A 23421-nucleotide genomic window follows, 5' to 3' on the forward strand; every position below is an offset into this window, starting at 1 on the left:
CAATATACAATGTGATATTTTTAAATTATCTTTTAAATAACAGCTTTATTGAGACATCATTGACATACTACACAATTCACCCATTTAAAGTGTGCAATGTTCAGCCATAAAAAGGAATGAGATCATGTCCTTTGCAGGGACATGGATGAAGCTGGAAGCCATCATCCTCAGCAAACTAGCACAGGAACAGAAAACCAAATACTAAATGTTCTCACCTATAAGTGGGAGCTGAACACTGAGAACACATGGGCACAGGGAGGGGAACATCACACACCGGAGCCTGTCAGGGGGTGGGGGGCGAGGGGAGGGAACTCAGAGGACAGGTCAGTAGGTGCGGCAAACCACCATGGCACATAGATACCTGTGTAACAAGCCTGCACGTTCTGCACATGTGTCCCGTTTTTGTTTTTTTTTTTAAGAAGAAATAAGAAAAAAAGTGTACAATTTAGTATATTTTTAGTATATTCACCAGGTTGCACAACCATCACCAGAATCAATTTTAAGACATTCTTATCACTCCATAGAAAAACCCTGTACCTGTTAGCAGTCACTCCCCTCTGTCCCCGACCCAAAACCCTCTCCCCACCACAGCCCCAGGCAACCACTCATCTACTTTCTGTCTCTGTAGATTTGCCTCTTCTGGACGTTTCATATAAATGGAATCAGACCACAGGAGGTCTCTTATGATTGACATCTTCCACTTAGCATAATGTTTACCAGTTCATCTGTGTGGTAACATGCAGCAATACTTCAGTTCTTTTTATGGCCAAATAATATTCCATTGTGTCTTTGGTTTTTAATGCAGAAAAATATCCTTGTGGATTACGGACTCCGACGAATCACATTCCTGATTGCCCAAGAGGTTAGTTCACAGTTCATCCCTGTGAGTCTTTTCCATTCTCCAAGCCTTGGTGTGTGTCATTTATTTGATATTTATTTTGTAGATTTGGGTAAAAGAGATCAATCATTAGAAAACAGAAGGATTTCCAAATGATTCATTCTAGAAGTGAATGTAATCATTTACAATCACTAAATAAGTATGTAAATATTTCAATGCATCTTGCTTGATTTAATTGTCTTGTGTGTGGATTTCTTTTTGCAGAAAGAATTTCCCAAGTTTTTCACATTCAGAGCAAGAGATGAGGTATGGCCAAAAGTAATGATGTTTTCTCTTCTCTGGCATCTTTTTTAATTTTTTAAGCGATGGGATGGGGCCCGGGCGTGGTGGCTTATGCCCATAATCCTAGCACTTTGGGAGGCTGAGGCAGGAGGTTTGCTTGAGCTCAGGAGTTCTAGACCAGCCTGGGTTACATAGTGAGACCCTGTCTCTACAAAAACATTAAAAAATCAGGCCGGGCGCGGTGGCTCAAGCCTGTAATCCCAGCACTTTGGGAGGCCGAGACGGGCGGATCACGAGGTCAGGAGATCGAGACCATCCTGGCTAACACAGTGAAACCCCGTCTCTACTAAAAAATACAAAAAAAAAAAACCTAGCCGGGCGAAGTGGCGGGCGCCTGTAGTCCCAGCTACTCGGGAGGCTGAGGCAGGAGAATGGCGTAAACCCGGGAGGCGGAGCTTGCAGTGAGCTGAGATCCGGCCACTGCACTCCAGTCTGGGCGACAGAGCGAGACTCCCTCTCAAAAAAAAAAAAAAAAAAAAAAAAAAACAGCCTGGCATTGTGGTGCAAGCCTGTGGTCCCAGCTACTTGGGAGGCTGAGGTGGGAGGATTGCTTGAACCTGAGAAGTAGAGGTTTCAGTGAGCCAAGATGATGCCATTGCACTCCAGCCTGGGTGACAGAGTGAGACTCTGTCTCAAAAAAAAAAGAAAAGAAAAAAAAAGAGATAGGGTCTCACTATGTTGCCCAGGCTGGACTCAAACTTATAGGCTCAAGTGATCCTCTTGCTTCAGCCTCCCAAGTAGCTGGGACTATAGGCACATGCCACTGTGCCTCCCAGCTCCCTGGCATCTTTGATATTCATGAAGAATAAAGTCTGCAGTCCTTCAGGCATCCCCATATTCAAGAATGTAGCAACTTTTGTGTAGACTGCAGTCTTCCTCTGGGATTGTATTTCCACTGAGAGCCCTCTGTTCCCTGCATGGCCCTCAGACCTGAGAATCTTGCCCTTTTAGCCTCACTACAGGTTTCTGTCTTGCTTGAATAATTTCAGTACTTGCTGATGGACTCAGTAAGACATTTTTTTCCAAACTCTTTTTCTTATGCTCTTCTGGAACAGTGGCTGGCAAACTCTCTTGCAGACCAGCTGCCTGTTTTTACAAACAAAGTTTTATTGGAACATGGCCACACCCATTTGATTCCACATTGTCTGCTCTGGCTTTCACTCTAACAGTAGCAGAATTGAGTAGTTGTGACAGAGCCCGTATGATCCATCAGCTTAAAACATTTACTCTCTGGCCATTTAAGAAAATATTCACCAATCCCTGTTGCAGAACAGGTAGGTTTATTCCCAGCACTGATTCAAGACCCCACCAAATTCAGCATTTTGCATTTTAATTTATCCAAAGCTTTATTTTTCTAGCTAAGACCCATCCTTTTCTTAAAGTCTTCATTTTTTTTTTTTCAGTTTAGTTTCCAGTACTGTCAGTTGTTTTCTTTTTGGAAACCAATTTCCACCAAGAAACCAGGGGTTAGTGGCTTCACAAGAATTGCCACAGGCTGTGACAGATGGAGAACAGCCTGGTCACGCTGGCAGGTGATATGGACTAGCTAGGCTCCCCCAGGAGCCAGCGCTGCACCCAGCACACCAGGCTTGCAGTGCCTGTAGCTCTCCTCAGATCTTAGCAAAACCCCAAATATCTGGAGCCCTGGGCGCAGCTTACAATTAAGGGACATCATGAATGCTGCATTCCTGAGTGCCAAACCCATGGACACCAGGGGTCTGCAGAGTAGGGCGTGGACCAAGCAGGCACGCAGCTCCAATGTCAAACTGTGTATGTGTGTCTGTCTTCTCTCTCTGGTCCGCCTACAGTTTGCAGAAGATCGCATTTACCGTCACTTGGAGCCTGCCCTGGCCTTCCAACTGGAGCTCAGCCGGATGCGTAACTTCGATCTGACCGCCGTGCCCTGTGCCAACCACAAGATGCACCTTTACCTGGGTGCTGCCAAGGTGAAGGAAGGGGCGGAAGTGACGGACCATAGGTTCTTCATCCGCGCCATCATCAGGCACTCAGACCTGATTACAAAGGTAAGACGTCGCAGACCATTTCTTCCTCTCTCAGAACCTGGCCCTCCCTTCCTTATACTCCTGCTCTGTGCTGGGGCCTGGGCTGCACACTGGGGATGCCGAGTACACCAGACACCCAGGGTCCTGCCCTTGTGATGTTCCAGTCCAGGGCAGGAGGCGGACAGCAAAGTGGCCTGTGATCACGTCCAGGCTGGTGGCACTTGGATCTGTTTCTTGTATTATGTGGATCTCTGTGCATGAGAAGAAAATTTCAGGATAGAAAAACACTGGTTTGTGCAGGGAATTTCTTATATTTGCCAACTGAGTGATCATTTTCCATTGTTTCTTGCATTTAGAAAACTAATTTATGGCTGGGCACAGTGGCCCATGCCTGTAATCCCAGTACTTTGGGAGGCTGAGGTGGGTGGATCACCTGAGGTCAGGAGTTCAAAACCAGCCTGGCCAACATGGTGAAACCTCGTGTCTACTAAAAATACAAAAATTACCTGGGCATGGTGGCATACACCTGTAATTCCAGCTACTCGGGAGGCTGAGGCATGAGAATTGCTTGAACCCGGGAGGTAGAGGTGGCAGTGAGCTGAGATGGAGCCACTGTACTTCAGCCTGGGGGATACAGCGAGATCCTCTCACAAAAAAAAAAAAAAAAAAAAAGAAAGAAAGAAAGAAAGAAAGAAAGAAAAGTAATCCATGATTATATTGTGAAAATTTTAAATAAGACTGAAAACTGTTTTTAAGAACCTCTAGTGCATGGACCCAAAATCCTGTCACTGAGGGGCCAGCTCAATTGTTGACTGTTTCTAGACATAATCCCATCCCTAAAACCTAGAGTTGTAGGCATAAGTTGCAGATCAGAGCTCAGAGTGGACAGATCATTTGAATATGTTATTCTTTAATTGGTCAGTTACTTGTGGACCTCTTTCTTGTTAATAAAGAATGGTCCACCCCATGTTATTTCCTTGCACGAATGTACCGTGTGTAATTGTTGTTTTTTGTTTTTGTTTTTCTTTTACTAATCCCCTGTTGATGGACACACACACACACACACACACACACACACACACACACACATATATATATATTTTGAGACGGAGTTTTGCTCTCGTTGCCCAGGCTGGAGTGCAATGGCGCGATCTCGGCTCACTGCAACCTCCGCGCCCCCAGGTTTAAGCAATTCTCCTGCCTCAGCCTTCCAAGTAGCTGGGACTACAGGTGCGTGCCACAGTGCCCAGCTAATTTTGTATTTTTAGAAGAGACAGGGTTTCTCCATGTTGGTCAGGCTGGTCTGAAACTCCTGACCTCAGGTGATCCGCCCACCTCAGCCTCCCAAAGTGCTGGGATTACAGCCGTGAGCCACTGCGCCCAGCCCTGTTGATGGATATTAAGCTACCTGCAGTTTTTTGCTACCTCAGTCAACTAGATGTTTTATTTATTTATTTATTTATTTATTTTTTTGAGACAGAGTTTTGCTCTTGTCACCCAGGCTGGATGCAGTGGTGCGATCTCAGCTCATTACAACCTCTGCCTCCCAGGTTCAAGCGATTCTCCTGTGTCAGCCTCCCGAGTAGCTGGGTTTACAGGTGCCTACCACCATGCCCAGCTAATTTTTGTATTTTTAGTAGAGACGGGGTTTCACCATGTTGACCAGGCTGGCTTGAGCTCCTGACCTCAACTGATCCACCCGTCTCGGCCTCCCAAAGTGCTGGGATTATAGGTGTGAGCCATTGCACCTGGTCAAGCTGTTTTGATAGGTTTTATTATTGTTGAGGTATGGTGAGGCCAACAGCTCAGGAGAAAACTGCCATCAAAAAGACAGTTTCTTACTCACAGTTCCCAAGAAGAAGGGGCTGTCCCTGCCACGAGGCCACATGGGGAGGCTCTGGGGTTGGTCAGGCAGCAGAGGGATGGAAGGGAAGACACGGAAGACGTGGGTGAGAGCCTTGATCGTGGTTTCCTGGAGAAGAAAAGGGTGAGGCTGAGTAAACAGGTTTAGGACTGGCTGTGAATCATCTCAGCAGACCCTGGGGTGTAGAAGCTGTCTCTAGTTCTCAGGCATCTGGCCCTGGGTAATTAGGGCAGGTGGTGATCCAGGGTCAGCAAGGCCCTAGGTGTCAAAGTGTCAGAATGCAAAAAATAGGACACATGTCAATACACTCAACAGCTTTGCAGTCCCTTCGCCTCTAAGAGGCAGGGCTCTGCTGTTCTTGCCTGGCACACTTTTTGGAGGAGGGGAATGTTTTCCTCCTGCCTCTGCCTCTTTGGGGCTGAGTTTCCTGCCAGTTGGGAGTGGACCTGCACCCCTGGCCTGAGCTGCTGCCCCTCCCGCCCTTTGGCAGGAAGCCTCCTTCGAGTACCTGCAGAACGAGGGTGAGCGGCTGCTCCTGGAGGCCATGGACGAGCTGGAGGTGGCGTTCAACAACACCAGCGTGCGCACCGACTGCAACCACATCTTCCTCAACTTCGTGCCCACTGTCATCATGGACCCCTTGAAGGTCTCGCCTTTGCGGGGGGGCTCTCACCGGGCTCTGGGTTTACCCTCTGAGCCATGTTGATTCAGGGTATTGTGTCCTGCCACTCGAGACCTGGATTCCAGGATGAATCCATGCTTTTTTGAGCTTCGGTTGCTGCAGGAGGAGAACAAACCTTCTGCCATTCAATTCTAGAGCTATGTTTTAGCCATGCCCTGCACGTGAGTGCTTTACTTTAAGGATGACAAGGATGCTCAAAATGTCTTGCAAAACAAACGTTTGTCTTTTCCCTAGTTCCAGGCTGCACTGGGGACTGCATGTGGGTGGGGAGAGGCGTGAGACCGTGAGGTCTGTGGCTGAGTGTTCCCTGTCAGGTGGCTCTTCACGAGCAGACAGACTTTTGTGGTGGTGATTCTGGAATGAAACAAGTCCCGCCTGTAATCCCAGTACTTTGGGAGGCTGAGGTGGGTAGATTGCTTGAGCCCAGGAATTTAAGAGAAGCCTGGGCTACATAGAGAGACCCCATCTCTACTAAAAATTTTAAAAATTAAAAAATAAAATAAATTATTAATAAAATTAATATTGATAATAAAATATCAACATATATAAATTACATGATATATTTTATTTTATTATTTAATATTATTAAAATAATTAATACAATAATATTATTAAAAAGAGAAGTTCTGATACATCCGTTTGGTGTCTGGGGGATTCAGGGAACCCATGCGGCTGCTCTGGCCTCACTAGTTCACGTAGTTCCAGAAGGAAGCAGTTCAATGGCTTGAGTCAAAGACATGTAAAGATAATATAACGTAGCAGTACTAGCTTAGTCACTTATCAGCCTCAGTTTCCTTATCTGTCAATTAGGGATAAAAAAGCTCGCCTCTCTCGAGTACTTACAAGGGCGCAGTGAGGTAAAGAGTTTTAAACGCTCAGCAAGAGCCGTTGCTTGTTATTAAACTTTTTGTTGGATACATACTATGCCCCAGGCGTTTTTGCAGTCAGTATATCTCATCCTCTTATTAGTATCAGTGCTATTGCAAATGTCCTTGGGATGTCTGGGCCCTGAAACTGGAATTGCTGTGTTTTCGGGCAGATCGAGGAGTCCGTGCGCTCCATGGTTATGCGCTACGGCAGCCGGTTGTGGAAACTCCGCGTGCTGCAGGCTGAAGTCAAGATCAACATACGCCAGACCACCACCGGCAGCGCTGTTCCCATCCGCCTGTTCATCACCAATGAGTCGGGCTACTACCTGGACATCAGCCTCTACAAAGAAGTGACTGACTCCAGATCCGGAAATGTAAGGCTGGCTCGTGCCATGGGGGTCTAAGTCAAAGCAGAAGCAGGCTGCTTGGGCCATCCATTTGTAGATTAAGAAGGCGTTTGGAGGCGGTCTTGCCTTTCTCTGCCTTGTCATTCTGGGTTGGGGTAGCCCCCCTCTGAGTGTTATGTTAAATATGTTAGCCTTTGAATCTTGGTTTTTCATTCACCTAAGAAGGAGAGTGAATCTCCAAGTTTAATCCATTCTGTGGCCATATTTGGATTTTTGATAGAGGTGAGGTGTCACCATATTGGCCACGCTGGTCTCTAACTCCTGACTTCAAGTGATCTGCCCACCTTGACCTCCCAAAGTGCTGGGATTATAGGCATGAGTCACCGCGCCTGGCCATGTGGCCATATTTGGGATAAGTTGTACACTGCTATAGTTGACTATAATGCAGTCCTTAGATTGGTTCACTTAGGGAAATACTTTTCCCAACCATGTTCTCGGACTTTTGTAAAGTGAATTAAATATTCTTTTGACTGCCAGTTAAATTCATATGTGTGTACATAAATATATATGTATATATACATGCCATTTTTTAAAGAGATATTGCCAAGACTGGGCTTGAACTCCTGAGTTCAAGCAATCTTCTGGCCTCAGCCTCCCAAGTAGCTGGGACTATAGGCACATGCCACTGTGCCTGGCTATGCACTTTTTATTTTGGAATAATTGAAGACTGAAGACTCGCAAGCAGTTGCAAAATTAGTACAGAGGGAAAAAAAATAGTGCAGAGGATTTTCACCCAGTTTCCCCCAATGTTAATGTTGAACTTCACCATTGTACGTGATCAAAACAGGAAATTGACACTGGCACAGGACTGTTCACACCAACATGGACCACATTCGGATATCACCAGTGTTTCCATGAACGCCTGTTTGTTGGGAGTGTGTGATGCCCTGATCGCTGTATTTTTGGAACTGTGTATCCGCAGCCCCTATTGTCCCTTCTTGTTCTGGTTCTCCACAGTGGTGAAGAAGAGAGTTTTACCTAGCGCAGGCACTCACTTTGTTATGCCATGCGACCTGCTTTGCTTCCCCCATCTGCATTTTCATTGAGGACTGGGCAGAAATAAATTGGGAGAGTAGTGTGATTTTCTCTCACTCTCTGTTTTCCTTCCTTTCTGATCCAGATCATGTTTCACTCCTTTGGCAACAAGCAAGGGCCCCAGCACGGGATGCTGATCAATACTCCCTACGTCACCAAGGATCTGCTCCAGGCCAAGCGATTCCAGGCCCAGTCCCTGGGAACTACCTACATCTATGACTTCCCAGAAATATTCAGACAGGCAAGTCCAGCAGCTCAGACGCAGTACCACCCAGGTCCTCCCAGCAGATTCCACCAGAACCAAAGCCCATCCTTAATTCTCCTTCTAAAGACCTAGTCTAGGCTGGGTGCGGTGGCTCACGCCTGTAATCTCAGTACTTTGGGAGGCCAAGGCGGGAGGATTACGAGGTCAGGAGATCAGGACCATCCTGGCTAACATGGTGAAACCTCGTCTCTACTAAAAAAAAAAGAAAAATTAGCCGTGCGTGGTGGCGGGCGCCTGTAGTCCCAGCTGCTCTGGAAGCTGAGGCAGGAGAATGGTGTGAACCCAGGAGGCGGAGCTTGCAGTGAGCCGAGATCGCACCACTGCACTCTAGCCTGGGTGACAGAGCGAGACTCTGTCTCAAAGAAAAAAAAAAAAAAAAAACCTAGTCTAAGGAACAAGGTTTTGCCAGGTGCGGAGGCTCATGCACTTTAGGAGGCCAAGGAGGGAGGATTGCTTGAGCCCAGAAGTTGAAGAACCCCATCTCTACAAAATATACAAAAATTAGCCGGGCATGGTGGCACATGCCTGTAGTCCCAGCTACCTGAAGGCTGAGGCAGGAAGGATCACCTGAGTCTGGGAGGTCGAGGCTGCAGTCGGCCGTGATGGCACCACTGCACTTCAGCCTGGGTGACCAAGTGAAACTCCATCTTCAAAAAAAAAAGAACAAGGTCTTCACTGAAGAAAAAGAAATTAATGTATTGGGAACTACTTCATAGTATTTTTCTTCAAATAAGACTAATTTATCCCAATGGTAAGAGTAATAGGATATAGAAACTTCAGAAAATAAAGGAGCATGGAATAAAGAAAAAATAATTCCTATTCCCATACTCTGATGACAAATTGCTTAACATTTTGATGTGTTTCCTTCTGGTCTTTTTAATGGTCATTTAGTAAGTACCTACTACTTGCCAGGCACCATTTGAAGTCTGGGTAGCTCTAGGAAAGAGGAGGGGTCACTGCCTTTGAGTAATTTTTAGTCTACTCTTAAAAAATAATGTTTTGGGTTGGGTACAGTGGCTCACACCTGTAATCCCAGTACTTTGGGAGGCTGAGGCAGGTGGATCATTTGAGGTCAGGCGTTTTAAGACCAGCCCGGCCAACATGGTGAAACCGCATCTCTACTAAAAATACAAAAATTAACCAGGCATGGTGGGGGGCACCTGTAGTCCCAGCTACTCAGGAGGCTCAGGCAAGAGAATCGCTTGAACCTGGGAGGTGGAGGCTGCAGTGAGCCAAGATGGCGCCACTGCACTCCAGCCCTGATGACAGAGCGAGACTCTGTCTCAAAAACAAAAAAATAATATTTTGTTATGTTTTTCTGATGATTAAAGTATACATAGGAAACTATGGAAAGGTAAGAATAAGGAAATGAAATTTTACTCATATGTAATTTTCCCACCATCAATGCGTGAAAGAACATTTGGGTGCATTTTCTTTAAGTATTTTTTATGCCTTTATATATTTATGCCATAGGGACTTGAAAGGAGCCTGAACCACTGACATTGGTGATGTGAATGTCTCTTCACTTCCCACCATTGCTTTGTGAATGACGTTCATGAAACTGAGGTCAGGGACCTTCCAGTGTAGGCAGGAAGCATCTGTTCCTACCTGTGCCCATGCCTCATGCATAGAGGATACGGAAGAGTAGGAAAAGCTGCTCTCTAGAGTCACTCAGGCCTCGGCTCGAATGCTGGATCTGTCCCCTTGCTTCCTGTTGTCCCTAGCCAAGTTCCTTCACCTCTCTGGGCCTCAGTTTTCTCTTCTGTAAAATAAGGATAATAACAGTACCTACCACATAAGGTTGTTGGAAAAGTATGTGTATTCAGTGGGTGCTTAATAAGTGGAAACTCTTATGATTAAGAATGTCATTGTCTGTATCCTTAGCCTTTGACCTCAAGAGCCATAAGAGAAGAAACATGACTAAACCAGGAGCAAATCCATTGTCTCTTTTTTAGATAAAGAAGCAGAATGCTATGGATGACTGATACATTTGAAAACTTAGATGTAGTGGAAATTTTCCAAGGAAAATAGATCTCATCAAAAATGGCTATAGAATAAATTAAAATCTGATCTGAATACTTATAAGCATTAATTAGTCGTTTTTTAAAATTGGGCCCAGATAGTTTTATAACAATTTTACCAAACCTTTAGGAAACAGATAGTTCTCCCTGTATTTAGATTGTTTAGAGAGTTTTTAAAAGGTGAGTGCTTCTTAACTCATTTTTTCAGGTTATTACCTTAAGATTAACCCCAGGTAGGAACTTCAGGAAAAGGGAAATTGGTTATTTTATTATGAACACAGGCATAAAAATAATAAAATATGAACATATGAAATCCAGTAATGATTTTTTTTTTCAAGTTTAGACAAAGTAGAGTTTATCCTGTGTCTTCTTATATGATTTGACATTAGGAAGTCTATTCATGTATTTACCATATTAATAGATTAAGAAAAAACTCAACTATCTTAATAGATGTAAAAAAATTTGACAAGACAGCATCTATTTATAATAAAATCTTTTAACAAACTAAGAATAGAAGGGAATTTATTTATCTTGACAGAGGATATTAACCCAAAATTAATAGAATCTAATGGTGAAATGTTAGAAGTATTCTCTTTAAAGACAAGTACAGGACAGAAATGTCCATTATCGCAGCTTCTGTTATACATTTTTTACTGGAGTTCCTGGACAACGCAATAACCAAGAAAAAGAAATGAAGTGTAAAGACAGGAAAGAAAAAAAGCAAAATGATGATTTTTTTTTGCAGATGATCTAAATGTCTCTATAAGAAATCCAAGAGAATCTATAGAAGCAGTTACAGAATACAGCAAGATTGCTAGACATAAGATTTCAGTGTACAAAAAATAATTGCATTATTATCAATTGCAATCGATAATTGCGATTGCAATAGATCACTTGTAATTGCAATAGACTAGCAGTAATTGCACAATGTAATTGGAGAAAAAAATGCCATTTACAAGACTATAAATTTATCTAGGAAAAAATAAAAAATTAAGATCTTTATGGAGGAAATTTTAAAACTTCATTGAGTGACATTAAGCCTAAATTAATGGAGAGATATACCATGCTCACGAATGATGGGAAGATTCAGTGTTGTGTTTTTATCAAATTAATAAATTCTATGTAATTCCAGAGTTTTTCTGGTGAAACTTGGAGGCTGATCCTAAAATTCATATGGAAAAGTAAAAGCTCATAAATAGCAAAAACAATTTTGAATAAGAACAGAGTCAGGAGGAGTCATCTTAGCAGATGTCATCACCTTATTTTAAGACAACAGTAATTAAGACAGTGTGGTAGTGTGACAGAACTAGACAGAACAGGGAGCCTAGACTCAGACCCACTCATAAATAGAATGTTGATAGAATGCGGAGGTGGGATTGTGAATGAGGGGATGATCTTCGGGAAATTGCTTATCTGATTGGAAAAAATAAACTTCGATCTCTGCCACATCCAATAACAAAAATAAACTTTGAGAGGGTTAAAGCCACCTGGAGTCAGTGAAAAGCATAAGCTATACAGGAAAAGACCCATAAATTTACATTAAAACTTAAAAGTTGTTCCTGCAAAAGAGGAAAGACAAGTCCCAGATTGGGAGAATACATTTTGGTGCCTTATGATCAGCAGGGGATTAGAAGTAGCTCATCTATAGAATGCTTATAAATCAACGAGGAAAGAAAGCAAAACCATACAAAATATGGGTGGGGGTTATAAACAGAAAGCTTGCCAAAAAGAAACCCACATGGTTAATAAACATATTAAAAGGCACTCACCTCACTAATAATCAGTGAAGTACAGGTTAATACCACAATATGGTTTCACACACAGCAGTTGAGTAAACATTAAAAAATTGTACATGCCAGTGTGGTGGCTCACACCTGTAATCCCAGCACTTTGGGAGGTTGAGGTGGGCAGATTGCTTGAGCTCAGGAGTTCGAGACCAGCCTGGGCAACATGGCAAAGCCCCGTCTCTACAAAAAATTTAAAAAATAGTCAGGTGTGGTGGCACATGCCTGTAGTCCCAGCTACTGAGGTTGAGATGGGAGGATCACTTGAACCTGGGAGTTTGAGGCTGCAGTGAGGTGTAGCCATGACTACACCACTGCACTGCAGCTTAGGTGACACAACAAGACCCTCAAAAAAACTTGACAAGACCAAATGCTGTACAATATATGGAGCAGAAGAGTCCGTAGACGTTCTTACTGTGCTTGTGAAGGGATTCAAAAACATTGGGAGCAATAACATCAGTGAAGTTGAAGCTTCACATTCCCTGTGCCCCAGAAATGCTACAGTTCCACTCCTAGGTGTATGAACGTGTGTGTGTGTGTGTGTGTACACATCTATCTTTTTTTTTTTTTTTTTTTTGAGACAGAGTCTCACTCTGTCACCCAGGCTGGAGTGCAGTGGCGAGATCTTGGCTCACTGCAACCTCCACCTCCAGGGTTCAAGCGATTCTCCTGTCTCAGCCTCTGGAGTAGCTGGGATTACAGGCGTGCACCACCGTGCCTGGCTAATTTTTAAATTTATAGTGGAGACAGGGTTTCACTATGTTGGCCAGGCTGGTCTCAAACTCCTGGCCTCAGGTGATCTGCTCGCCTCTGCCTCCCGAAGTGTTTGGATTACAGGCGTGAACCACTGCGCCTGGCTGTCTGTCTGTCTCTATATCTTCTGTCTCTATATCTATATCTCCATATATACAGAGAGAGAGAGAAAGACAGAGAATGGAAATCTGAACAGCAGACCAGAGTTAAATTTATCAATATGGATAAATCTCTCAAACAAAGAGAAATAGAAAAAGTAATTTTGCAGCTGGGTGTGATAGCTCACACCTGTAATCCCAGCACTTTGGGAGGGCATGGTGGGTGGATCACCTGAGGCTGTGAGTTCGAGACCAGCCTAACCAACATGGAGAAACCCCATCTCTACTAAAAATACAAAATTAGCTGGGCGCAGTGGTGCATCCCTGTAATCCCAGCTACTCAGGAGGTTGAGGCAGGAGAATCACTTGAATCCGGGAGGTGGAGGTTGCGGTGAGCCAAGATTGCGCCACTGCACTCCAGCCTGGGCAACAAGAGTGGAAAAAAAAAAAAAGAGTAATTCGCAGAAGGATGTGTCCAGTGTGGTACTATTTATTTAAAGTTTGCAGTGCAAAATAATACTGTGTGTTTCCAATGTATGCATACAGGATGAAGGAAAATAGAAAAAAAGCATGCATAGGACTGGTAGGCACTGAATTCAAGGGAATTGTCACCTGTGGGTTGGAGGTGGGAGGAAGAATGAGCTGGGGCTTCAGTCGCGTCTCTCGTCTTTCTTTCAAATACCTTAAACAACTATGGAAAAATCAAGACTTGACAGAGCCACTGGATGGGTGCTTTAAATATTTCATGATTTGAAAAGAGAGTGAACTACAAAATTCACCCTGGAATCATGAGACATCATCTCCATCTGGGAAAGATAGTTCCTCCCTACTGATGACTTCAAGCTTTTTCTCTTTCCTCTTCTCTCCCCAGGCTCTCTTTAAACTGTGGGGCTCCCCAGACAAGTATCCCAAAGACATCCTGACATACACTGAATTAGTGTTGGACTCTCAGGGCCAGCTGGTGGAGATGAACCGACTTCCTGGTGGAAATGAGGTAACAGCAGAGCCTAGCCCCTGGCTGGAGTCGCCCCCTTAAAAATATTTTTGGACCAGGTGCAGTAACTCACACCTGTAATCCCAGGACTTTGGGAGGCCAAGGTGGGTGCATCACTTGAGGTCAGAAGTTCAAGACCAGCCTGGGCTACATGGTGAGAACCTGTCTCTACATAAAATTTAAAAATTAGCTAGGTGTGGTGGTGCATACCTATGGTCCCAGCTACTCGAGAGACTGAGGCAGGGGTGATTGCTTAAGCCCAGAAGGTTGAGGCTGTAATGAGCTATGATTGCACCACTGTACTCTGGCCTGGGCAACAGAGCAAGACCCTGTATCAAAAATAATAATAATAACTAAAATTAAAAAAAGTTTTCCTCCAGAGAAACAAACTCATTTTCCTTGTGCATTCATCCCCTTGCCAGGTGGGCATGGTGGCCTTCAAAATGAGGTTTAAGACCCAGGAGTACCCAGAAGGACGGGACATGATCGTCATCGGCAACGATATCACCTTTCGCATCGGATCCTTTGGCCCTGGGGAGGACCTTCTGTACCTGCGGGCATCTGAGATGGCCCGGGCAGAGGGCATTCCCAAAATCTACGTGGCAGCCAACAGTGGCGCCCGTATTGGCATGGCAGAGGAGATCAAACACATGTTCCACGTGGCTTGGGTGGACCCAGAAGACCCCCACAAAGTACGTCGTGAAGCTGGCGGGGCAGGGTGATTCTGCTCAGCTACTACTGTATTTTCAATAGGAGTGCTAGCACCTGCAAGAGGTGAAAAAAAATCTCACTTATGTATAAAGCACAGGTATACATGTGGTGTATAAACAGGCGTACAGTATATCAGTGATACTAACATTTCACTGTGGGGGGGATGGGAATGGTGATTAGAAAAAAAGATATAAAAAGGCTCCTTACGGGAATAATGAAAGAAGTCTATAAACCCTGAGCTGATATATGCTGTGTGCTCCTGAATGCAGTGCGCACTGAGGATGCAGAGGTGACTGTGTCAACTCCCTGGCCTCATAGTGTTCTTAGAATTATGGCTCACACCTGTCATCCCAGCAACCCAGGAGGCTTGGGTGGGAGGATAGCTTGAAGCCAGGAATTCATGACCAACCTAGGTAACCTAGGCAGCATAGCCAGACGTCATCTCTACTAATTAAAAAAACTAGGTGAGCATGATAGTGCATGCCCGTAGTCAGCCCCAGCTACTTGGGAAGTTGAGGTGGGAGGATCACTTGGAGCCCAGGAGTTCAAGGCTGCACTGAGCCGTGATCATCATACCACTGCACTCCAGACTGGGCAACTGAGTGAGACCCCCACCTCCATTAAAAAAAAAATCTTCGGGGAGTTGTATAGATACCAGCTGCCGTAAAAGGCAAGATGAATGGGGAAACACACGCCTTCTGAGATGTGAAACGACAGGGGACAGTCATCCTTTCCATTCAGAGCATGCTTTCTCTGGGGGTGGTATTGCCCACTACCCCCAAGAAGACAGAAAAATAATTTTTGGGGTGGCAGTAAAATAGTTGTTAACATATATACATATACAGAGTATGTAAACAGTGGATAAACAGTGTATCTTGAAAATTAAAATTTCATGTTGGGGTGCTGGCAATAAGAAATAAAAATGAGATGGTCCTTAGAGGAGAGCTTAGCTCAAAACAGAACTTCAGTTTATGGATGTTATTAATATGGTATTTACATGAGATGTATTAATGTGTCATTGATATGTTACTAACATGTTATTAACATCCATCCCTACAATGTTCACATTAAAAAAAAAAAAAAAACAGTGGCTTTCAGTGCAGGGAACTGGATTCATAGCCTCACTAAAATATTTTTTAAGGGATTTAAATACCTGTACCTGACTCCCCAAGACTACACCAGAATCAGCTCCCTGAACTCTGTCCACTGTAAACACATCGAGGAAGGAGGAGAATCCAGGTAAATAACTTATCAAGTAGCTCCTTAATTTACTTGTGGTTAATTTAAGCTGTCTTCTTTCCTTGGGGCTTGTGGCGGTATTTTCCAGTGGGGTGGAGGTGTTTGTATGATGGGAACCAATGCCTGTTGGGGGCACTGATGCCTTAAACATTTGTTATACTCTCCAAGGTGAATCCATCCTTGTCATTCTAAGATGAGTGACTCCTTTCACAAAAATAGCACTTCATGCAGGGAGAATGAGAATGGATTCTTGTGAATCTACTGGGAGCTGCAGGCTCACTTTTTATGACCAAACTGATGTAGCGGTGACTTGGCAAACTGGGAAGGTATGGGTGGGACAGAGAGAGGTCTGTTCTTTGAGAGCATTCAAAGGCTGCTGACTATCTTTTCCAGCACAAGTTATGTTTTTCTTAGTGGCATTAACTGATTCAGGATTTCCCAGACTGGGTTTTTTTTGCAATGTTAGTGATAAGTTGGGGGGAAATTCCATAGTCAGATGAGTTTGGGAAACACTGGGTTAAATGAGATCTCATAAATATCTTTATTGCAGGCCTTCTCAGTACCTGTAGCATGCTGTATTAGCGTTCTCCAGAGGGACAGAACTAGTAGGATATATGTATATACGAAAGGGACTTTATTAAGGAGAATTGACTCACACGATCATAAGGTGAAGTCCCATGATAGGCCGTCTGCAAGCTGAGGAGCAAGGAAGCCAGTAGTGGCTAGGTCTGAGTCTAAAAGCCTCAAAAGTGGGGAAGCCAACAGTGCAGCCTTCAGTGGCCAAAGGCCTGAGGGCCCCTGGCAAACCACTGGCATAAGTCCAAGAGTCCAAAGGCTGAAGAACCTGGAGTCTGATGTTTGAGGGTAGGAAGCATCCAGAGTGTGAGAAAGATGAAAGCCAGAAAACTCAGCAAGCCAGCTTACTCCACCTTCTTTCGCCTGCTTTTTCTAGCCGCGCTGGCAGCTGGATGATTGGATGGTGCCCACCCACATTGAGGGTGGGTCTTCCTCTGCCAGTCCACTGACTCAAATGTTAATCTCCTCTAGCAACACCCTCACAGACACACCCAGAAACAATACTTTGCATCCTAAAGTTGACAATATTAACCATCACACATGCTAAAGTGCATTGTGAATCTCTAACAGAGACTGGCTGGACAGTGTTTCTCATGCTTATTATGTGGCCCTGAAATCTTTGATTGATTGATTGTGAACAGGCTTCTTCTGTGTACCCCCATCTCTCTGAGACCGTTGGAGGAATATGGGCTGAGGGTGACATTTCACTGAGACAGCCTTTGCACAAGCAGACATCTTTTTTTGTGTAAACCAAAAAGTATCTGAGACAGGTCTCAATCCATTGAGTTTATTTTGCCAAGGTTAAGGACACATCCAGAGGCAAAGGACACGGAATCATAGGAACCATCTGTGGCCTGTGCCTTTCTTCAAAGATGATTTGGGGGCCTTCAGTATTTAAAGGAGAAAAGCAGGCTGGAGGGGAAAGAGGGAAGTTCTGGTAATCACATGTTGCAAGAGAAAAGGCGCAGGCAGGGGAAGTCAGTTATGTATTCTTCTTGCGCTCAGTAAGTCAGCACTTTCTATAAGATAAGGCGGACATAAAGGAACGACCTGTGGAGATATTTCACCTTTTATCTGTATCTATCTGCTTACAAAAGGAACGAAAGGAAAGGCAGCTTGCACGACTCAGCTTCAGCTTAAATTGTTCCTTTTGGCATTGTGAATCGTGGTCCTAGTTTTTATTTTCCTTTCACAGATGGGAGCAGGGTGATGAATGATTTATTTATTTATTTATTTATTTATTTATTTATTTATTTGAGACAGATTCTTGCTCTGTCACCCAGGCTGGAGTGCGGTGGTGCAATTTTGGCTCACTGCAACCACCACTTCCCAGGTTCAAGTTATTCTTCTCCCTCAGCCTCCCGAGTAGCTGGGATTACAGGCATGTGCCACCACGTCCAGCTAACTTTTGTATTTTTAGTAGAGATGGGGTTTCGCCATATTGGTCAGGCTGGTCTCGAACTCCTGACCTCAAGTGATCTGCCCACCTCGATCTCCCAAAGTGCTGGGATTACAGAGCAGGGTGATGATTGTTGATTCTGTACTTGCCCTTTTAGAAATCTCAGCACCCATTGTGAGGGTCCTAGATGCCAATTTCATTTTGCCTCTGGATGCTTTGTCTGCTTCCAGTCTCTCACCTCGCTGCCCAGTCAGTCCCTCCTTGGAAAATGCATCCACCTTGGATTTTTCTGGGCTAGAGCCCAGCCTTTAACCTGTGTTTGCTTTTGAAGATACATGATCACGGATATCATCGGGAAGGATGATGGCTTGGGCGTGGAGAATCTGAGGGGCTCAGGCATGATTGCTGGGGAGTCCTCTCTGGCTTACGAAGAGATCGTCACCATTAGCTTGGTGAGTCCTCTTCTATTTTCTCTTACTTTTCAACTTTCCATTATAGAGACTTTAAAATAGTCACAAAATTAGAGAGAATCAATAATAAACTCCATGTGCCCATCACATACCTCCTACAGTTACCACATGCCGTGCCACTGCTATTTCCTCAATCTCACCCCCATCCCCTGCACCCTGTTTTACAGTATTTTAAAGCCAGCTCCCATTATGTCTTTTCATCCACAAATACTTAAGTGTAGATCTTTTTTTTTTTTTTTTTTTTTTGAGATGGAGTCTTGCTCAGTCGCCCAGGCTGGAGTGCAGTGGCCGGATCTCAGCTCACTGCAAGCTCTGCCTCCCGGGTTTCCACCATTCTCCTGCCTCAGCCTCCTGAGTAGCTGGGACTAGTTTTTTGAATTTTTTAGTAGAGACGGGGTTTCACCATGTTAGCCAGGATGGTCTCGATCTCCCGACCTCGTGATCTGCCCGTCTCAGCCTCCCAAAGTGTAAGGGTAGATCTTTAACAGATAAGGACTCCCACTCTCTTCCCCTGCTTTTTAAAAACATAACTGAAATACAAATATTACACCCAACAGAATCAGCAATATCACTGGAACCCAGTGTGGTTTAACAGTTGTCTCAAAATACCCTTTTCTAGTGATTTGTTTGAATCAGGGTCTGATCTCATCTTATTTTAAAGGTATTGAATGTTTAGAAGAACTTTTATCTGACTTTAACTGGCGTATAAGGAGTAGTCCCCATCCCATCCCCATGGTCTTTCCAAAGATGTTTTCTGTTTCTAGTAGTAGTACTACTGTAGTACTATAGTAGTACTGTAGTAGTAGTAGTAGTAGTACTAGTAGTAATTCTAGTACTAGCAATAGTAGCAGTAGTGGTGGCGGTGGTGGTGGTGGTGGTGTTGGTGGTGGTGAATCTGTATGGGTCTAAGGCAGAGTAAGAGACCCAGGCAAGTTTCTCAGCAGGAGTGAAAGTTTATTAAAAGTTTTAGAGCAAGAACGAAATGAAGTACACTCGGAAGAGAGCCAAGCAAGGCAACTTGAGAGATTTAAGTGCCTCATCTGACCCTTTTGGGTTTTTATGCATTGGCTTGATTCTAGGGTTTGTGTTTCTTCCCTTGGGGTGGGCTGTCTGCATGCAAGTGGCCTACCAGCACTTAGGAGGGCCGCATGCAGTGTGTTTACTGAAGTTGTGTGCATGCTCACTGGAGGCCTTCTTCCCTTACCAGTCAAGTGTTCCTAGAAGCCGGTCACGTAGCAGATAAACTCTGCCAGCTTGCCTCTTGGTGTGCATGCTTGAGCCCACCTGCCCAGCAACCGAGATCTGATTGGGAAGCTACTGATACTAGCTTCAAGTGTTTTCCATCTATCAGGAGCCGGCCTGTCCCTGGAGCCAGCTGTGACCAATTATTATTTTAGTGAGACACTTTAACAACTAACTGCCTAACTATCACCTGATGGTTGCCTTCCTCTCCTGCCCTGCTCATGTCTGCCGACCTACCTACTCTAACAGCAGCAGCAGCAGCAGGAGTAATCGCGCTCTTTAATGATAAACTGCCTTGGAAGGCCTTATTTTTACATGCAATGTTGAATCTTCAGTTTCCAAGGTGGTAAATGTTGGTCATAGGCATCTTCCTTGGGCTTGTTTTCTAGCTTATATGTACAGTCTTTTTACTTTGAAGTCATTTAGGACCCACCACAAGTTACAAGATAGTACAGAGAATTTCCAAGTACCCTTCACCCCCCTTCCCCCATGGCACTCACATAACCCTAGTACATTATCAAAACCAGCAAATCGACACTGGCACAATATTGTTAACTCAGTACAGACCTTACTTGGATTTCACTGGTTTTTACATGCACTCCTAGGTGTACTTTTGGTTGTTAAGAGGCTGCAATGGCCCATGAATGCCCAAGCTCAGAAGAGCTACACACAAGCCTCTTAAGATCTGAAGTGTTCAGTGTCTGCTGCTTGTCTTTACGGCAGTCTTTGTTAACCATGTTACTTCCATATAGGAATCCAAGCTCAATAAAGTGGCCCGAAGTAGTGGCTTTTGCCTCTACTGAGGTTTGGCTTCAAATTGGGTTGCCGTTGGTGAAAACATAACTTCCATTTGGGCCCAGCAGGTTCCTGGACTCTTCGCTGCTGTGGGGGTGGGTCCCTCACCCCTCTCCAGAATTCAGAAGGGCTCCTCTCTCCACAGGTGACCTGCCGAGCCCTTGGGATCGGGGCCTACTTGGTGAGGCTGGGCCAGCGAGTGATCCAGGTGGAGAACTCTCACATCATCCTCACGGGAGCAAGTGCTCTCAACAAGGTGACGAAAAAGGGGCCTGTGTGGAGTGGATCCTTGGGGGCAGGAGTCATTTTAACATTCTCGTTGGTCTCTGGTCAGGTATTTTTCTCAATATGAAACCAGTTTCATTCCTACTGATGCAAGATCTCTTTTTTTCCTATTTGCAGTTATCTGGGCTCCTTATGAGGAAAAAAAAATAGTTTTAGGCTATTCCGGTGGATCTAACTCCCTGTATTACTGATATTTTAAAAGAAATTATTAAAGTGCCATAACGCATTGCAGAAAATTAGAAAAGGACCCCCCAGAAAAGTAATTTTGCAGCTTCTATCATTCTGGTATAGCTCCCTGTCATCTTCTGTCTTTATGTGGCTAATTTATAGTGGATACACAGTTTTGTATTCTACTATTCTCATTGTATTAAAACATTTTCCATGTTGAAAAGTCTCTATCCTTAATGTCTGCTCAAATCCCAGCCCAAGTCTCCAAGTCTGGTTCTTGAACCAACAGCATCAGCATCAGCATCAGCATCAGCATCAGCATCAGCTGGGAACTTTTTAGAAATGCAAATCCTCAAGCCCTGCCGCAGACCTGCTGAATCAGAAACTCTAGGGTTTTGCTTTTGAGATGGTCAAGGTAGCAGTCAGCAGCATCACCGGTTCTCAAATTAGGCTCCATGTTGGAATTACCTAGCAACTAAAAAACAAAACACAAAAACTAATGCCTGGGTCCCAGCCTCATAGATTCTGATATAATTGGTCGGAATGTAGCCTGAGCTTCAGGATTTTTGAAATCCACTGGGTGATTCTAATGTGTAGCCAGGATTGAGAAGTGCTGAGATGATTTCCAAACAGGTGGTAGAGCCCTGCACCATGCAGGACGTTGCTAACCATGTTGTGTCAAAGCAGGTCCTGGGAAGAGAGGTCTACACATCCAACAACCAGCTGGGTGGCGTTCAGATCATGCATTACAATGGCGTTTCCCACATCACGGTGCCAGATGACTTTGAGGGGGTTTATACCATTCTGGAGTGGCTGTCCTATATGCCAAAGGTGCAGTACTCCCCCTGCAGCTTAGAGCCTGGAAGACTCTATCATCAAGCTCACGGGCTAATTGTGTCCCTGTGACCTCCTGGGTGGTGTGGGAGGCTGGGGAGGAGGAAGCACTGCACATGTGGCTGGGGTTGATTTTTCTTACTCCTTCTTTCTTCTCTCTCTGACGCCTAGCCCTATACTAGCTGTCCTTTGCTCTTTTGGTGGCACTAATGCCATTGTAAGGATGCTAGCTGTTGATCCTTTAGAAAGACGTAGTATTGCCTCTTGACAAGAGGCAGCGCTGAACAATACTGAGTCTTCGAGCTTTACAATCAGGCTGGATTTGATTCCTGGATTCCTCCTTAGTAGCTATAAGACACTGGGAGAGTCCCTAAGTTTTTCCGAGCCTGTTTCCTCATCTGTGAAACGGGAATAATAATAGCACCTAACGCATGGTGTTATCATGACGATTAAGTGAAGTGATATTTAGAGCACAGCATTTGATAGGTCCTCACCAAAGTAAGAAGGGGACAATAGTGGGCACAGTTCTTGGTTAACTGTAACGTTCCTTACAAATGAGTGAGGTTGTCTTTCTTTATTATAATCATTTCTGAGAGGTTGGGTTTCCAGAGTTCAGGTCATTCCAGATCTTCTGCCAAGAACCCCAAGTCACAAATGTCAGTTTGTATTCCCATGTGCCCCTTTTCCCCATCTGCATGCCATCTGTTACCACTCTCTGCAACCAATCTCTTTTTCTCTTTTTCTTTCTTTTAAGATGTTTTTCCTCCTCTCTGACCATATATAACAGTAGCAACCCTTTCCTGTGTTTCTTCAACTTCCCGGCATCAGTGATGCCATGTGAACCGGGAAGCACACTCAGGAGTTCATAAACTAGATTTCAGAAGAATCCAGGGGACGGCCAGTCCTTATCTGGCATTTTCCAATCAGAGCAGTGGCTTCAGGAGCCCTAGGGAGGGGATATTGGTGCATAACCAGGCATAATCATAGTCAGAGGAGCAAAGTGCTGATCAGAGGCATTATTGACAAGCACCACAGACTGAGTCAGAGACTTGGCTTTCTTTTTTAGGATAATCACAGCCCTGTCCCTATCATCACACCCAGTGACCCCATTGACAGAGAAATTGAATTCCTCCCATCCAGAGCTCCCTACGACCCCCGGTGGATGCTTGCAGGAAGGCCTCACCCAAGTAAGTTCTAAAGCATTTTGCCTAGGACCTCGTCTTGGGTTTCTTTCTAGGGCTTGAGACAAAGGAGCACTTAGGTAGAAGGCTTGATATTTGTTCTCATATCCCAGAGAGGTACACCTGAAATCAAATGCAGGGAGAACAGAGAAATGGAGATTTTATTCCAGGCTTTTCCTCAGCCATTGACCCAGAAGGGGTGGAAACAGCCTCCAATTTCTGGAACTAATAGATGGAGGTGGGGTGCAATGGTGATCGTGGTCTCCCTCCCCTGATGCTCCATGCTCTGTGGTCTCTAACTGCTCCACTGTCTCATCAGTAGAAAATTCAGTGCTGAAACATCAGAGTTTCAAAGAGAAGACTCCATCTTTCTGTCTTTCGGTCTCTCTTACAAAGGAACTCTGTGAGTTTACACAGGATAGGTAATTTGGTCTCTTCTTTTTTTTTTTTTTTTTTTTTTTGAGACAGTGTTGCTCTGCCGCCCGGGCTGGGGTGCAGTGGCATGATCTTGGCTCACTGCAATCTCTGCCTCCTGGGTTCAAGTGATTCTCCTGCCTCAGTCTACT

The 23421-nt window shown here is 44.6% G+C and overlaps 1 protein-coding gene across 3 annotated transcripts in view; it reads left to right on the forward strand.

Moving 5' to 3' along the window:
• The window catches only part of ACACB (acetyl-CoA carboxylase beta), a 164603-nt gene that overhangs the window by 127033 nt on the left and 14149 nt on the right, over positions 1-23421 (forward strand). For all 3 annotated transcript variants that reach the window (XM_021922881.2, XM_031650731.1, XM_021922882.2), the window contains 13 exons: positions 806-862; positions 1103-1144; positions 2989-3204; positions 5538-5693; positions 6769-6972; positions 8126-8281; positions 13833-13955; positions 14378-14647; positions 15808-15905; positions 18212-18332; positions 20533-20643; positions 21528-21671; positions 22741-22861. In XM_021922881.2, coding sequence (XP_021778573.2) covers positions 806-862; positions 1103-1144; positions 2989-3204; positions 5538-5693; positions 6769-6972; positions 8126-8281; positions 13833-13955; positions 14378-14647; positions 15808-15905; positions 18212-18332; positions 20533-20643; positions 21528-21671; positions 22741-22861 — 1819 coding nt within the window. The remainder of the gene's footprint in view (positions 1-805; positions 863-1102; positions 1145-2988; positions 3205-5537; positions 5694-6768; positions 6973-8125; positions 8282-13832; positions 13956-14377; positions 14648-15807; positions 15906-18211; positions 18333-20532; positions 20644-21527; positions 21672-22740; positions 22862-23421) is intronic.

Source organism: Papio anubis, chromosome 9 (assembly GCF_008728515.1).
Source record: "Papio anubis isolate 15944 chromosome 9, Panubis1.0, whole genome shotgun sequence".
Lineage (NCBI taxonomy): Eukaryota > Metazoa > Chordata > Mammalia > Primates > Cercopithecidae > Papio > Papio anubis.